This window comes from Crinia signifera, chromosome 1, assembly GCF_055691185.1.
Source record: "Crinia signifera chromosome 1, ASM5569118v1, whole genome shotgun sequence".
Taxonomy (NCBI): Eukaryota; Metazoa; Chordata; class Amphibia; order Anura; family Myobatrachidae; genus Crinia; species Crinia signifera.
This window is the reverse complement of record NC_139217.1, coordinates 265117035-265131391: the sequence shown is the minus strand read 5'-3', so window position 1 is coordinate 265131391 and position 14357 is coordinate 265117035. Positions and strand designations below refer to the sequence as shown.

General features: G+C 38.3%; 1 protein-coding gene across 2 annotated transcripts in view; it reads right to left on the bottom strand.

Annotated features, from left to right (window-relative positions):
* The window catches only part of EFNA2 (ephrin A2), a 233092-nt gene extending 221738 nt beyond the window's left edge, over window positions 1–11354 (bottom strand). The window contains exon 1 of one of the 2 annotated variants that reach the window (XM_083182711.1): window positions 10670–11354. In XM_083182711.1, coding sequence (XP_083038837.1) covers window positions 10670–10788 — 119 coding nt within the window. In that variant the 5' untranslated portion in view covers window positions 10789–11354. Of the gene's footprint in view, window positions 1–6073; window positions 6100–10669 lie in introns of those variants that run through there. The other variant, XM_083182730.1, reaches the window with a different exon arrangement.
* Window positions 11355–14357: the final 3003 nt, after the last annotated feature.

The following is a 14357-nucleotide window of genomic DNA, read 5'->3' as shown; positions in this document are numbered from 1 at the left end:
ATGTTTCACTCACAGCATATGAATCAATTTAATTAAGGAACAGTATCAAATTGAGGACATTTCTGTATCTGTGCCCTTACCTCCAGTGCCTGCAACAAGCCAGATTTGTAGACACTGGTAATTAGTGAATCCATTAAATAAACTGGACAAGCCAATATCCACCATATTCTAGCACAAAGGAGTCTCAAAATTGTTTGGGGCAATAGAGGACAAAGCTAAGAAACTTTGCTGTGCATGTCGTGGATAACTAAGAGCCGCTGCCTGTAATCACTGAGTATAAACCGTTCTCTAGCCTAACAGAAACTTTATCAATAGTCAACTGATTGTCTTTTCTCTATAAATCTTCTTTTCATCATTTATGTTCACAAATGCCATTTCATTCAATAAGTGATCCAGTGCAAATATGCACAACTATGAATGTGTACTATGTAAAATGAGTAATACAACACTTTACACAATGCAAAACAGGTTGAAGGTTAACATATCGGGGGAAATTTACAAAGATGTGTATTCTACTTCACATGTGATGTTGCTATGGGTAACCAATCAGAATCTACTTCTTATTTATTTAGCACCCTCTAGAAGATAGTAGACAGGATCTGATTGGTTGCCCATAGCAACATCACATGTGAAGTACAATTCACATCTTCGTAAATTTCCCCCATCGTATCAACAAGATTTAACATACTGAAGAATATGCAGAGCAAAAAGTCTCTCATGTGCTTAAGCCATGAAGCTGTCCATGCACACTGGAATGTCTACAGCCAAATAGTTTGGTTATGTGTGCCCATAATCTGACTTGGACCAGCAGTTTGCTGATGACTGTAACATACCAGTATATTCAGTCATTATGGAGCCATGGTTATTCGGCACTACAGGATATAATGGATTGGATAAGCCAGATGCATCCAGCATATATGTCAAATTTGTATACTCACCTGTGGATTAAACTGGACTGATATCTAGATTTGTATGAGCATCTTAACTGCATATAGATAGATAAGGGTTGTCTGTGTTTATCTGACCTGCTATACTGTAGTTATGCAGACATACATTTTGGGGCTGAAAGCTCATACACAGAAAGCTATGATGTTTGGAGCGCTCAAGTAAAGAAATGAGGATGAGAGCTGAACTGGATAATTATAAGAAAATATAATGTCATATTGCTTTTGACAACTATACGCCCAAATGTAATGTGCAGTTCCCATACAATACTGTTTCTATATCTACCCATTGTATTTTTTGGGGCACAACGTCTTCTGATGAGTGGATTGAGCTACTGCACTTTGGGTTAAGGAGATGTGTTAAAGTGACTGAAAACACGTACTGGCATACTGGAGCAAGAATCTCAAGCTATTTGTACAGAGTCCCACTGGGTACTGAGCTTCGGATCTAAAACTTACGCATGGCAGTCCGATGTCTCTACATCTACATTCAGCACACACTATGGGTAAATTAGGAACTCAAGATATATAGATTAGTGTATAATCTATTAATCTGAAGAGGTAGATTCTAAAACTGTTACCTAGATATATAATTACCATAAGACAAAGTCAGACAATTGGAACATTTTAAAGCAGGGATAATTGGACTAGATTAAGTATGTTCCACTGGCATAACCAGCAAAAAGGACTTTATATGCAGATAAAACTGTTATTTGTTTGTTACTGCACATAGTTTATAGTCTATCTATTGAATCACATTAGAAAAAAAAAAAGTTTTGAATGTTTTAACCAACGAGAGGGAAATAAAATAATGTTACCATGTGTTCTCATGCCCAATAAGAGGAAAATAAAGTAATGTTACCATGTTTTCTCATGCCAAACGAGAGGAAAGCAAGGTAATGTTACCATGTTTTCTCATGCTCAACTAGAGGGAAATAAAGTAATGTTACCATGTTTTCTCATGCACAACGAGAGGGAAATAAAGTAATGTTACCATGTTTTCTTATGCACAACGAGAGGGAAATAAAGTAATGTTACCATGTTTTCTCATGCCCAACGAGAGGGAAATAAAGTAATGTTACTATGTTTTTTCATGCCCAATAAGAGGGAAATAAAGTAATGTTACTACGTTTTTTCATGCCCAATAAGAGGGAAATAAAGTAATGTGACCATGTTTTCTCATTCCCAATACGAGGGCAATAAAGTAATGTGACCATGTTTTCTCATGCACAACGAGAGGGAAATAAAGTAATGTTGCCATGTTTTCTCATGCCCAATAAGAGGGAAATAAAGTAATGTGACCATGTTTTCTCATGCCCAATACGAGGACAATAAAGTAATGTTACCATGTTTTCTCATGCACGAGAGGGAAATAAAGTAATGTTGCCATGTTTTCTCATGCCCAACAAATGTTTTTTCATGATAAAGTAATTCTACCATGTTTTCTCATGCCCAACGAGAGGGAAATAAAGTAATACGACCATGTTTTCTCATGCACAACGAGAGGGAAATAAAGTAATGTTGCCATGTTTTCTCATGCCCAATACGAGGGCAATAAAGTAATGTTACCATGTTTTCTCATGCACAACGAGAGGGAAATAAAGTAATGCGACCATGTTTTCTCATGCCCAATACGAGGGCAATAAAGTAATGTTACCATGTTTTCTCATGCCCAACAAGAGGGAAATAAAGTAATGTTGCCATGTTTTCTCATGCCCAACGAGAGGGAAGCAAGGTAATGTTACCATGTTTTCTCATGCACATCGAGAGGGAAATAAAGTAATGTTGCCATGTTTTCTCATGATCAACGAGAGGGAAGCAAGGTAATGTTACCATGTTTTCTCATGTCCAATAAGAGGGAAATAAAGTAATGTTACCATGTTTTCTCATGCCCAATAAGAGGGAAATAAAGTAATGTTACCATGATTTCTCATGCCCAATGAGAGGGAAATGAAGTAATGTTGCCATGTTTTCTCATGTCCAACAAGAGGGAAGCAAGGTAATGTTACCATGTTTTCTCATGTACATCGAGAGGGAAATAAAGTAATGTTGCCATGTTTTCTCATGCCCAACAAGAGGGAAGCAAGGTAATGTTACCATGTTTTCTCATGCACATCGAGAGGGAAATAAAGTAATGTTGCCATGTTTTCTCATGCCCAATAAGAGGGAAATAAAGTAATATGACCCTGTTTTCTCATGCCCAATACGAGGGAAATAAAGTAATGTTACCATGTTTTCTCATGCCCAACGCGAGGGAAATATAGTAATGTTGCCATGTTTTCTCATGCCCAATAAGAGGGAAATAAAGTAATATGACCCTGTTTTCTCATGCCCAATACGAGGGAAATAAAGTAATGTGACCCTGTTTTCTCATGCCCAACGCGAGGGAAATATAGTAATGTTGCCATGTTTTCTCATGATCAACGAGAGGGAAGCAAGGTAATGTTACCATGTTTTCCCATGCCCAATAAGAGGGAAATAAAGTAATGTTAGCATGTTTTCTCTAGTCAAACATGTGTAACGTTTTGATATCCTAGCCAGGGGTCACCTGGTAACTTAGGTTACCAACTAAAAGTAGACAGCAAATAAACTGATTATAGTTCTAAAGTTGTGGTTTGCATCTTAGATGCTAAATGTAGAGGTCATTAACAACTGTATACTAATGATAACAAATAGCAATTTCAAAGGACGATTACATTAATCAAGTTATTGTTGCATTGCAAGCAAAAAATACAATTTGCATTATTTTATATCCATATAGATTTTGCATAAAATGTTCATTCTACTTCACATATAAAAGAAAAGGATGTTGATGATGACCTTGAGACTGCAGGCAGTGTTTTTCTTTGTACAGTAGGCTCCCTTGGTCTCAGTTTCTGAGATACACATACATGCACAAATGCAGGCACGCACACTCACACAAGGAGGGAAATTTAGGGTTGTACGTAAAATAAAATTAGAAATTAGCCACACATTTTTTTTCATGGACTCCTAGGCACATATAATTCTCAAGTGGCTTTCAGATACAAATTATAGTAATTCATAGCACAGCTATAAACACCACAAAACACTAAAATACATAATATACAGGGTGGACTCAATTATGTGTAATACAGCAGACATAAAAGATGGACAATAAGGAAGAAAGAAAGACTATGGATATATGAGTATCCATGTATATAGATATATATACCATTATGTATGTATCGCAGAGCATAGATAGATAGACAGATAGATAGATAGATAGATAGATAGATAGATAGATAGATAGATAGATAGATAGATAGATAGATAGGATAGCGCCTTGAGTCCTATTGGAGAAAGAGTGCTATATAAATAAAATTATTATTATTATTATTGACAGATAGATAAAAATAATAAAAAAAATATAAAAAAGTAACTATGTCTCTGATATCAAGATAACACGAATGTTGTAGGACTGTAAGCGATATGCAGTTATGAAATGTATCTTTTAAAAGTAATATACGGTAATAATGAGGGCCTATGAACAACAAATAATGTATAGCAAAAAGTATGCAAGAAAGGTCATAAATTTTAAATAAAAAAAATGATGAATTAAATTCTGTACTATGTGACTTTGATCCCAAAATTCTACATCTCAACCTTTTAATTGTATTAGAGATAAGAACCAGTTGTTCTCCATTTGTAGAGCACATTCTTTATGACATGTAAGTATACTTACGTAATAGAGGTCAAATGTTTAAATAAAGTACTTCAGCCAAGCAGTATTATAATCAGAAGTCTGATTATAAGAGGAAACAATGATAGCTAAAAGCAGATATATAAAGCATATAATACAGATATTTCCTGAGTACATATATTTGCAATTATGGACATTTTTCATACATGGACCAAAAAACCGACTAAAAAAATTTTAAGTGTATTTTAGAACTGATACACTTAGAAATTACAAATGCACTCTAAACTATTACACAAAGCACTTCTAGCTAGCTATTACAAATTTCAGAATTTCCCAATGGAGATCTTAGCTGTAATGAAAGACTGTAGTAAAAAAATAACATTTTAGGATGAAATGTTGCTTTTTTGTCTGATTTATTGGATTTTTTCCTGAAAACTTGTTCAGAACACTCCAAGTAAGTAAGCAGTGCTATTTTTACAGATCGCTATCAGTGTGTTAAATTATGTGAGGTGCTTAATCCTCTCAGACTGTTCTCTTTCATTTAATAACTCAGGCGCTTGGAAAGAAGCCGGTCGGGTCTGGAAACGCTGAGCAAAAAAAAAAATGTCGATCCACGCCAGACCAGGGATCCTTTAAGAATTTTAACATATGTTGAACATTTAACTGAACAAAAGAAATATCTTCGGCCAGAATCAGAAATGCAGGCAGAAACCCAAAACTGGGGAAAAGGGACTAAAAAAATGTGGAGTAATGCATGTAATAAAATCCATATGTAGAGTAATCAACAGAGGAAGGGGACGGCTTGTGGACAGAAAGGCAGAGACCACAGTCCCTCAACTGGAACATCACATTATTCTGACCTGAGCTTTTTATGTATTTTATATAATGCATTCAGAGCTTTATAGAACATGCCTTGAGACTTATATATTGAGAATACATTTTGGAAAGTTAATCTTCCTACTGTAGTTTTACACAGCAGATGGAAGTGTTTATATAGTAAAAGTACAGTATATGCAACACAGTCTATGTTGGCCCCCAAAAAGTTGTGTATTAAGTAACAATGAATTTTAAACATTTTATAAATATATGTATATACATATTTATATACCTATGTGAAATGCAAAGCTACTTATCTATTACAATACGCAAGTGGGGTGGTAGATTAATAAGCTGGTAAAGTAAAGCTGGATGACGAAAAATTCTGCATATAAAAAAAAAAACTTATAAATATATTGAGTTAGTATTTCCAGGCTGGATATGAGCATTTAAAGTGCTGGATTTTCTGAAAAGAAGGAGGTTTGTGTACTAAATTGAAATGTGAATTGTTCAAAGTGAATAAAGTCTTTGAATGTTAGCATTTACTGCACAATAAGTTCAAGAAACACAGGTATAGTGTAATGCAGCTATGGGAATTTAGAGGTGCTGCAGTCCAGCTGCATTTAAATGTTTGGTCTATGGATGTACTTACTCAGGGATCATTTATCCGTCCTCTATTTTCATAGGATAGTTTGACAGATTAGCAAAATAGCTTTGAGCTCTTCCTTCTACTGGTTTAAAATAGTGAATTGTACTGATGTTCGAAATGGCATGCTAGAACAATAATCACAATATATCTGAATACAGAATGATCATACCCCCCCCCCCCCCCCCCCAAATAATGCCGTAATGGCTTACTCACTTTGTACTGCCTGAAAACTGGGCACTGTCAGCAAGCACTCATTCGTAGCAGACTTTATTTTCTTTGATGTTCATATTATTGAGATGGTACATAAATCACAACTCTTACTTTTGACCATTTTTAAAAAATATATATTTTCTGATGTAATATCCTCAATAACAGTAATATGTTAGATTCCATAGTTAACACATCAATCATGTAAACATATTACACAATTTACATACAAGAAGTATGTGAGGCAATTACTTTTTCACAATACATACTATTAAGGATGATAGTGAACACGCAAGCTTACAAAACACTATTACACAAAATGGGCATTACAACATATTATAGCCATACCAATATATTACATGCATATTGTGTTTTCAAAAGTAATTTTTTTTTTTTTTTTTTACAGCTTGGACAAGCAAACATGTTCTCGCCACTAGTTGCCATTATTTTCTAAACTGGCACGTAAGGAACTTGAATGCGTACACCAAATTCATGCAGCGTAGTCATGCCACCTCTTGCGCATGATAGCAGACAATTCGCTGCACTTTAAGATCTAGAAATATTGCAATATAAAATACATAGACCACACATACTATTGCACAAAAATGAAGTATGATGACCAGTGATGTATGAATGATACAATGATCATGCTAACTGCTATTGCATTACACATACAATTAGATATGCACTTGACATGCAATTACACTTGCTTTTATACATGCAATGGAAGACAGAGCTTAACCATGCATACAACTATTATAGCAAAATGTGCTGTCCTGTAAAAAGAACAATTTAGTGTACTGGTTGTATTAATGTGTACTACTACATTGTACATGCAACAACCGATTGTGAACACTGTACACACACCAATTATGCCAACATGCTACCTTAACATATAATGATTACAATAAATGTGCACTAGCCTGTACATATATGGTATTGTCACTCCCAACAGATACTGTACACTGTATACTACACCTATGTGTACTGCATGATACTGCACACTGTGAACATGTTTGCACTGTAAATACACTGATTAGCAAATAGTTGGCCATTTTACCAATATGTACTACAATGTTCATGCAGCTATCGCTCCTAACCAGGATGCACATACAGTGATCATGCCAACCTGTACTACAGTGTGTGTGTGCAATGCTCAAACTCATCTCTGATCATAGCCCATACACTCACTGATCACTCAGCACTGTTCTGCAGTATGCACATAGTAACTTATACTGCACTCTGCTAGTGATGGCAGATAGTACTGTACCATACGGTAGAGTGACAGCCTATATCATAGTAACCATGCAATGATCGTGTCATGCCTACTAATGTACATACATGTGTCACACTTATGTGTGCCAGATAATGCATGCAATAAACAGTGTCCACTGAGCATATTCATATAAAGTTAACCTCAACTGTAGTATACATTTAATTAACATGCCAAGCAGTATTCCATTATGCACAGACTTGTTGTGCCAGCACTACTCAGATCATGCTAGCTTGAATCCAATATACATACAAACGTCATTCAAATTCGTATTGCACAAGACACATACATCATGAAAGTACATACTGTACTAAAATAACAATTGGGATTTGAACATGCAAACTTACTACATGAACACAATTTAATCCAAGTCATAAGAGATGCCAACCTTAACTGCAACACTAACACTAAACATGTCAATAAGTAATAAGCAATACATATAATGCGTGCCTTAATATACTGCATATTATACAAATTAAGTTAACTTGTACAATAAAAGCAAATTACAAAGCAACACACACATATATATATATATATATATATACACATACAAAATTACTATGTGTTGCTCTAACCCTAATAGCTGCAAGATGCAGTACACATACTACACTAAAGCACCGTTATACATATAGTTCTATTTATTTTAAAATTCAAACGGCTTGTTATGCAGCACTGCTATTGGCTGGCTACATTTTGATAAGTAGATTTTATCACATTATACTACTTAGTAAGACCACTATGACAGCTTCTCTCCTGCGTACTGTTACATTGTGGAAACATGTTTATTTGTTTTTCTTATAAATAAACTGGTACAATTTATGCCAGATAACTCATACTGTCAACTTATAGAAATTCATTACACACTGATTATGAGAACTTCTTCACACTACATATACTGATAATAACTAATAGCACACCTTACTAAAAGCATGTCAAATTCTAGTATGACCTAAGAACACAATAACAATGAAACTATATACCATATGAAGCAAATGTGCTGGGAAAGGCATTATGAACATTAAACATACTTTCTGGCATATTTTACAATTCAAAACACATATACTAGACATGCAAAGCAATACTGTATAATATATTGTGAAAATCAACCAGAACATAATATGTGCAAAGAATGACTTCCAATTCTAAATAATATACAATACGTATGCTAAGTAATACTACATAAGATGCACTAACCATGCCAACCAATACTATATAAGATGCACTAAGGCATGCCAACCAATACTACATACGATGCACTAACATGCTAACCAATATTTCAAACTGTAAGATGCACTAAGGCATGCCAACCAATACTACATATGATGCACTAAGGAATGCCAACAAATACTACATAAGATGCACTAAGGCATGCCAACCAATACTACATAAGATGTGCTAAGGCATGCCAATAAATACTACATAAGATGCACTAAGTCATGCCAACCATTACTACATAAGATGCACTAAAGCATGCCAATAAATACTACATAAGATGCACTAAGGCATGCCAACCAATACTACATAAGATGCACTAAGGCATGCCAACCAATACTACATAAGATGCACTAAGGCATGCCAATAAATACTACATAAGATGCACTAAGGCATGCCAACCAATACTACATAAGATGCACTAAGGCATGCCAACAAATACTACATGAGATGCACTAAGGCATGCCAATAAATACTACATAAGATGCACTAAGGCATGCCAACCAATACTACATAAGATGCACTAAGGCATGCCAACCAATACTACATAAGATGCACTAAAGCATGCCAATAAATACTACATAAGATGCACTACGGCATGCCAACCAATACTACATAAGATGCACTAAGGCATGCCAACCAATACCACATAAGATGCACTAAGGCATGCCAACAAATACTACATGAGATGCACTAAGGCATGCCAACAAATACTACATAAGTTGCACTAAGGCATGCCAACCAATACCACATAAGATGCACTAAGGCATGCTAACCCTACATAAGAAGCAGTAAGAATGCCAACCAAAACTGTACTAAGGTATGCCCCCCAATTCTACAGAAGATGTTTTAAGCATGCCAACCAATAATTCATAAGATGCTCTAAGCATGCCAACTTATACTACATAAAATGCAGTGAATATGCCAACCAAAACTACATAATATGCACTGTGCATGCCAACCAATTTAACATAATATTCATGATGCTTGCCAGCCAATCCAACATAATACGCACTATGCATGCTAACCAATAGTAGAGAATATGCACTAGCATGCCAGCCCTGCTTCCAACGCAGACCACCATCTCGTAGAACAGGTCTTAGTATTAGAAAAGAACATTATTAAAGTACAGACTAATTGCTACTAGACATCACTCTAAAGTTAACTTGTTTTGTAAAATGACTGTTTGTGCTAAATAAACTTAAACCAAAGAACATTAAGTGTATGTCTTCTTGTGAGTCCCTCTCTGATCATCATATCCACTTGTAGCCTATAATGATCCTGTGCATTAGGGGGAGCGTCATGTCCCTGGAGTTTCGGCTTGCAGCATCTGGAGCTGCTAAGGAAAGCAAATATTCTGCTCAAGTGCAACACAGCATGTCACATACAGAAACCAACAGAGCTGGTTCTTTAGCTAGACAGAGTGCTAAAGCAGATAATACAACACAAATGAAAGGTCACTTGCTGAACATAGAAAACTTGAGGTAAGTTGAAGTGTAAATAGCTTCGAAGCACAATTTAAAGCTTATGAAGTATAGAATTCAGTTTGCCCATTGATTTTCCAGATCAGTTACAAGACTGCATGCAGATTGAGGAACTGGAAAATGACAATGTGGGCTTTTCATACTCTCTGTAATCATCATGTGTTACAACTCATATCATTATGAAGACATGTCACTTTAAAATATATATAGAAGTTATTTCTTTAAAAATCAATTCCAGAAAAGTACTTACCATGCAACTGCATGTATAGTTCTTTGCCATACCCCAACCCACACTGCCCAGCAGCTCTCCCCATGTCCCACTGGCTGCTTTACAGAAACTTTCTACATACTGTACACCCTATAACCCACCTCCTGAGCTCTAGCACACATGTAGCCACATTGGCATGCACTGCAGGGCCTTACCTGGGATTACTCTTGTTCCAGTAGACTGCATAACGGTCTGATATCACTTTGCTGGGGTCATCTGTCCAGACACAGACCCAAATCAGGGCCCCCAGGAGCAATGGGACCAGGGGCCCCATACTCGGGGTCCAATTTTTTTTGTTCCACTTACAGCGGACACCGTGGTCCCATGTCCGGACACTATCCTGGGTAAGTGTTCAATTGGGTAGTGCTTGGCAGCAGCGCTATGGGAAGCTGTCACTCTGGGGCTGTCACTTTGTCTCTCTATCTCTGGCCACTTCCAGAGCAGCTCTCAGCTCCATGCCATAGGGGGTCTGACTTGTGCCCCAGTAGCGGATCTGGCTCTCTCCCTTGCAGGACAACGTTATCTCTCTCTGCCCAGATGCGAGGAGCAGGCTCCGGCTCAGCTCAGTCTCTCTCTCCGCTTTCATGGTCCAGAGCCCAGGAGGGGACAACTCCTGAGCCCGGGGTAAGGGACCAGTCAGGACATCCTGAGGGCCAGAGGGGGTGGGAAACAGATCCTGAGTGCAAACAACAGGTATGGAGAAGGCTGAGTCCAAACTACTAAATAGACTGATATAGGTAATTATGACTGCAACGGATACAAAGCCCCACTACTGCCAGATCCCCCTCGCCTCACTCCATCCACACATCTCCCTCCCTCCTCCTCCCTCTCACGGCTCTCTCACTCCGGCCAGCCCTCCTCACTCCTCCCTTACGCTCAGTGCTGCATCACTCCCTGCTCCCAGCTCCCTCTCTCTGCTGCCGAAATCTGAATGGTGCCTCCTGTGCTCGTCAGATCCTGTGCGACACCTACTGGACGATAGGCAAAGTGCACTCTGTGCAATACCAAAACTGTTCACTACCCCCCTGTCGGGAGTAAATTACATTTTTAATTTCTCTGTCAATAAGCACATAGTGCATTTTTTCATGGAATGTTATTATTTTATGTAGTTGTAATGCTATGCAATGATTAACTGAGTACTTAAGAACAAACAAAAGATTATAGATAAATAGGAATAAAGACAGGCTTGCGGATAACATTTTACTAGTGGGAATACTCAAAATGCAATCTCATGATAAAAAAAAAGTGTTTGAAAATAATAACACGAGTAAATTATCTAACAAATAATTTATCTACCAATAAATAATAAAAAATAAACACCATTTTCCCAAACATGGAAAATAATCCACAATATGATGGGTTCACCTCAGCAATGTGCAGTAAGGCAGTGGAACCCAAACCTTTCAGAAGGGCCGCGTCCTATAGTGTTTTTTTCAAGTACCCTTAGGTTAAAAATTTTGTATTTTGATATTCTGGAATAAATATTAAATTAAGTAAATTGTACTTATATGTCATCCTTCGGGTCAGTTATGTTGTGATGGACAGGATTGCACTTCTGTTTGTCCATAGATTTTATGATTTTGTAACTACCAGCTCTGGTTTTGCCGCCTCAGTGATTATAGATGATTTGATCCTGGACCACCAAATCTGTAGCACCCCTATGAAAGTGCCCTGCAGAACCCCAGGGTGTCACAGTATCTAGTTTTGCAAACACTGCAGAAAGGTATGAACAAAATAGCCTTTTTGATGCTTTTTTTGTGAAATGGATATGGAGGTGAAGGCAGGCCTGCTAAGTTGTTGAAGGATTCTGTGTAGAGCTGTTTCTGTGTTATGCTGCTATTCGACAAGGTGTGAACACACTTGTACAATTTAGACTATATTACAATATATACAATTTAGACTATTTGCATACAATTTAGACTACATAGTGCAGATTTGCACTATATAGTCTATGCAGCCAAGACTTTCTGCGCATCGGGATCGCAAGGGTTAAAACCCATGCGATCTGCATTCGATCCAGATGAGATTTTGACTATATAGTCAAAAATCTCATGCACATTGTACAAGTGTGTACACACCATTAAGATTCGAGTATATGCAATCTTTGATAACTCTGTACTATTTACATACAATTCATGCTATCTACATTCGATTTGCACTATATAGTCATTGCAGCCCTGTCTACCTGGTTTTCGATTTGTGCTGTCACAGGAGCGCACAACGGGATCGCAAGGTAAAAGTCCTGTGTGATCTACATGTGATCTGCATGCTACCCCGATGCGATTTTTACTATATAGTCAAAATCTCATGCTGATTGTAGCTGTGTGTACAGCATTAGTGTTTTGTCTGTCAATGTTATCAAGTTTTTAAAAAATGGAAGTGATGGAGTATATCACTGCATCATCAACTACAGTGTAAGGCAGTGGTTCCCAAACTGTGTGCCATGGCACCCTGGGGTGCCTCGGAACACTTGCAGGCAGGGACGTGCAGGCAGGGGAAGCAGTACCTCCTGTGTCATAAATAATTTTAAAAAATACAAAAATATTTACAACACATATACTGTGCTTTTAATTATCTTTTTCTTATTTTTTTATTATTTATGGAGGTGGGACACTGTCAGAGTCTAGGAGGCAGCAGGAGCTGTGCCTCCCGCTGACAATTGGAAAATGTCAGCAGCGGGGGGCAGGGCTAAGCCGCGGGGAGAAATGAGGCTGAAAAGCCCATTAAAAAGCAATGAAAAGGCGGCATCAACACATCTGCCTCAGTGACAGGGACGAACGCCCCTGTCACTGAGGCAGATGTGATAGGACAATGGATCAAGCTGTCACACACTGACAGCCTGTATCCGCTGTCATGCTAAGCTGTGGTGGCTGCGCTGTCTCCCGAGACCCCACCGACAGGCATGGCTCCCCTTCCTCCCCCAGCTGCCAGTGGAGCCCCGGCATCGGCCCGACTCACCTCCCTCCTCCTCCTCCTCCTCCTCCCGCCGCCGCCTGGCTCCACCCGCCACGGCTGGCGGCCCAACTTAGGCATTTCAGGGTGGCCACTGGCCAGGCTCACCTCCTCCTCCCGCCGCCACATGGACCGGCTTTCCTCCCTCCTCCTGCCGCTGCTGGAGCCCCGGCATCGGCATTTCAGGATGGCTCCTCCTGTTGCGGCCCCGTCGAGTGGCCTAGCTCTCCTTTCCACTGCTGGAGCCCAGGCATGGGCCAGGACAGTGACAGCAGGCGATGGCTGTACCCCGGTCTCCGCCGGGTGGCCCGGCTCTCCACCCTCCAATACATGAACGACATAGAAAATACTAAGTGGGACTGCCTTCCATATTGGTGAGATTATGTGTGTTCTATTCATACTGTATAACAGTGAACAGTAAATGTATTAAATATGTATGCATTTAACACATGTGCCTACCATCATTTTTGGAAGTGTCATTGAATATACCTAGACTTAATATCTAGATATTGATACTTGTTATCTAACTTACCATAATATACTAGGTCAGACATAGTATAAGTTAGACAAAATCCTAACATTTATCATTATAAAAGGAACTACGCATTAAATCATTCTGAGGCAACACCCCCGCCAAATTGAATAGAATCTCCTAGAACTGAATAATAGTTTTTTTTCTTCTTTTATCAAATATGATAAATAAGTCCTAGTGCTTTCGCTCTCTTTGTACTTCTCCTTCAAAAGTAAGTAGTGCTTCAGCCCTGTGTCCCCACTGTCACTCTCCCATCTATCACTGTCCCACGTCCCCCTCTGTCTGCCTGCCTCACCTGACACTTACCTCACCGCACGTCACTGCTTGCAGTTGTGCCTGGCTTGGTGGTGCAGGACCAA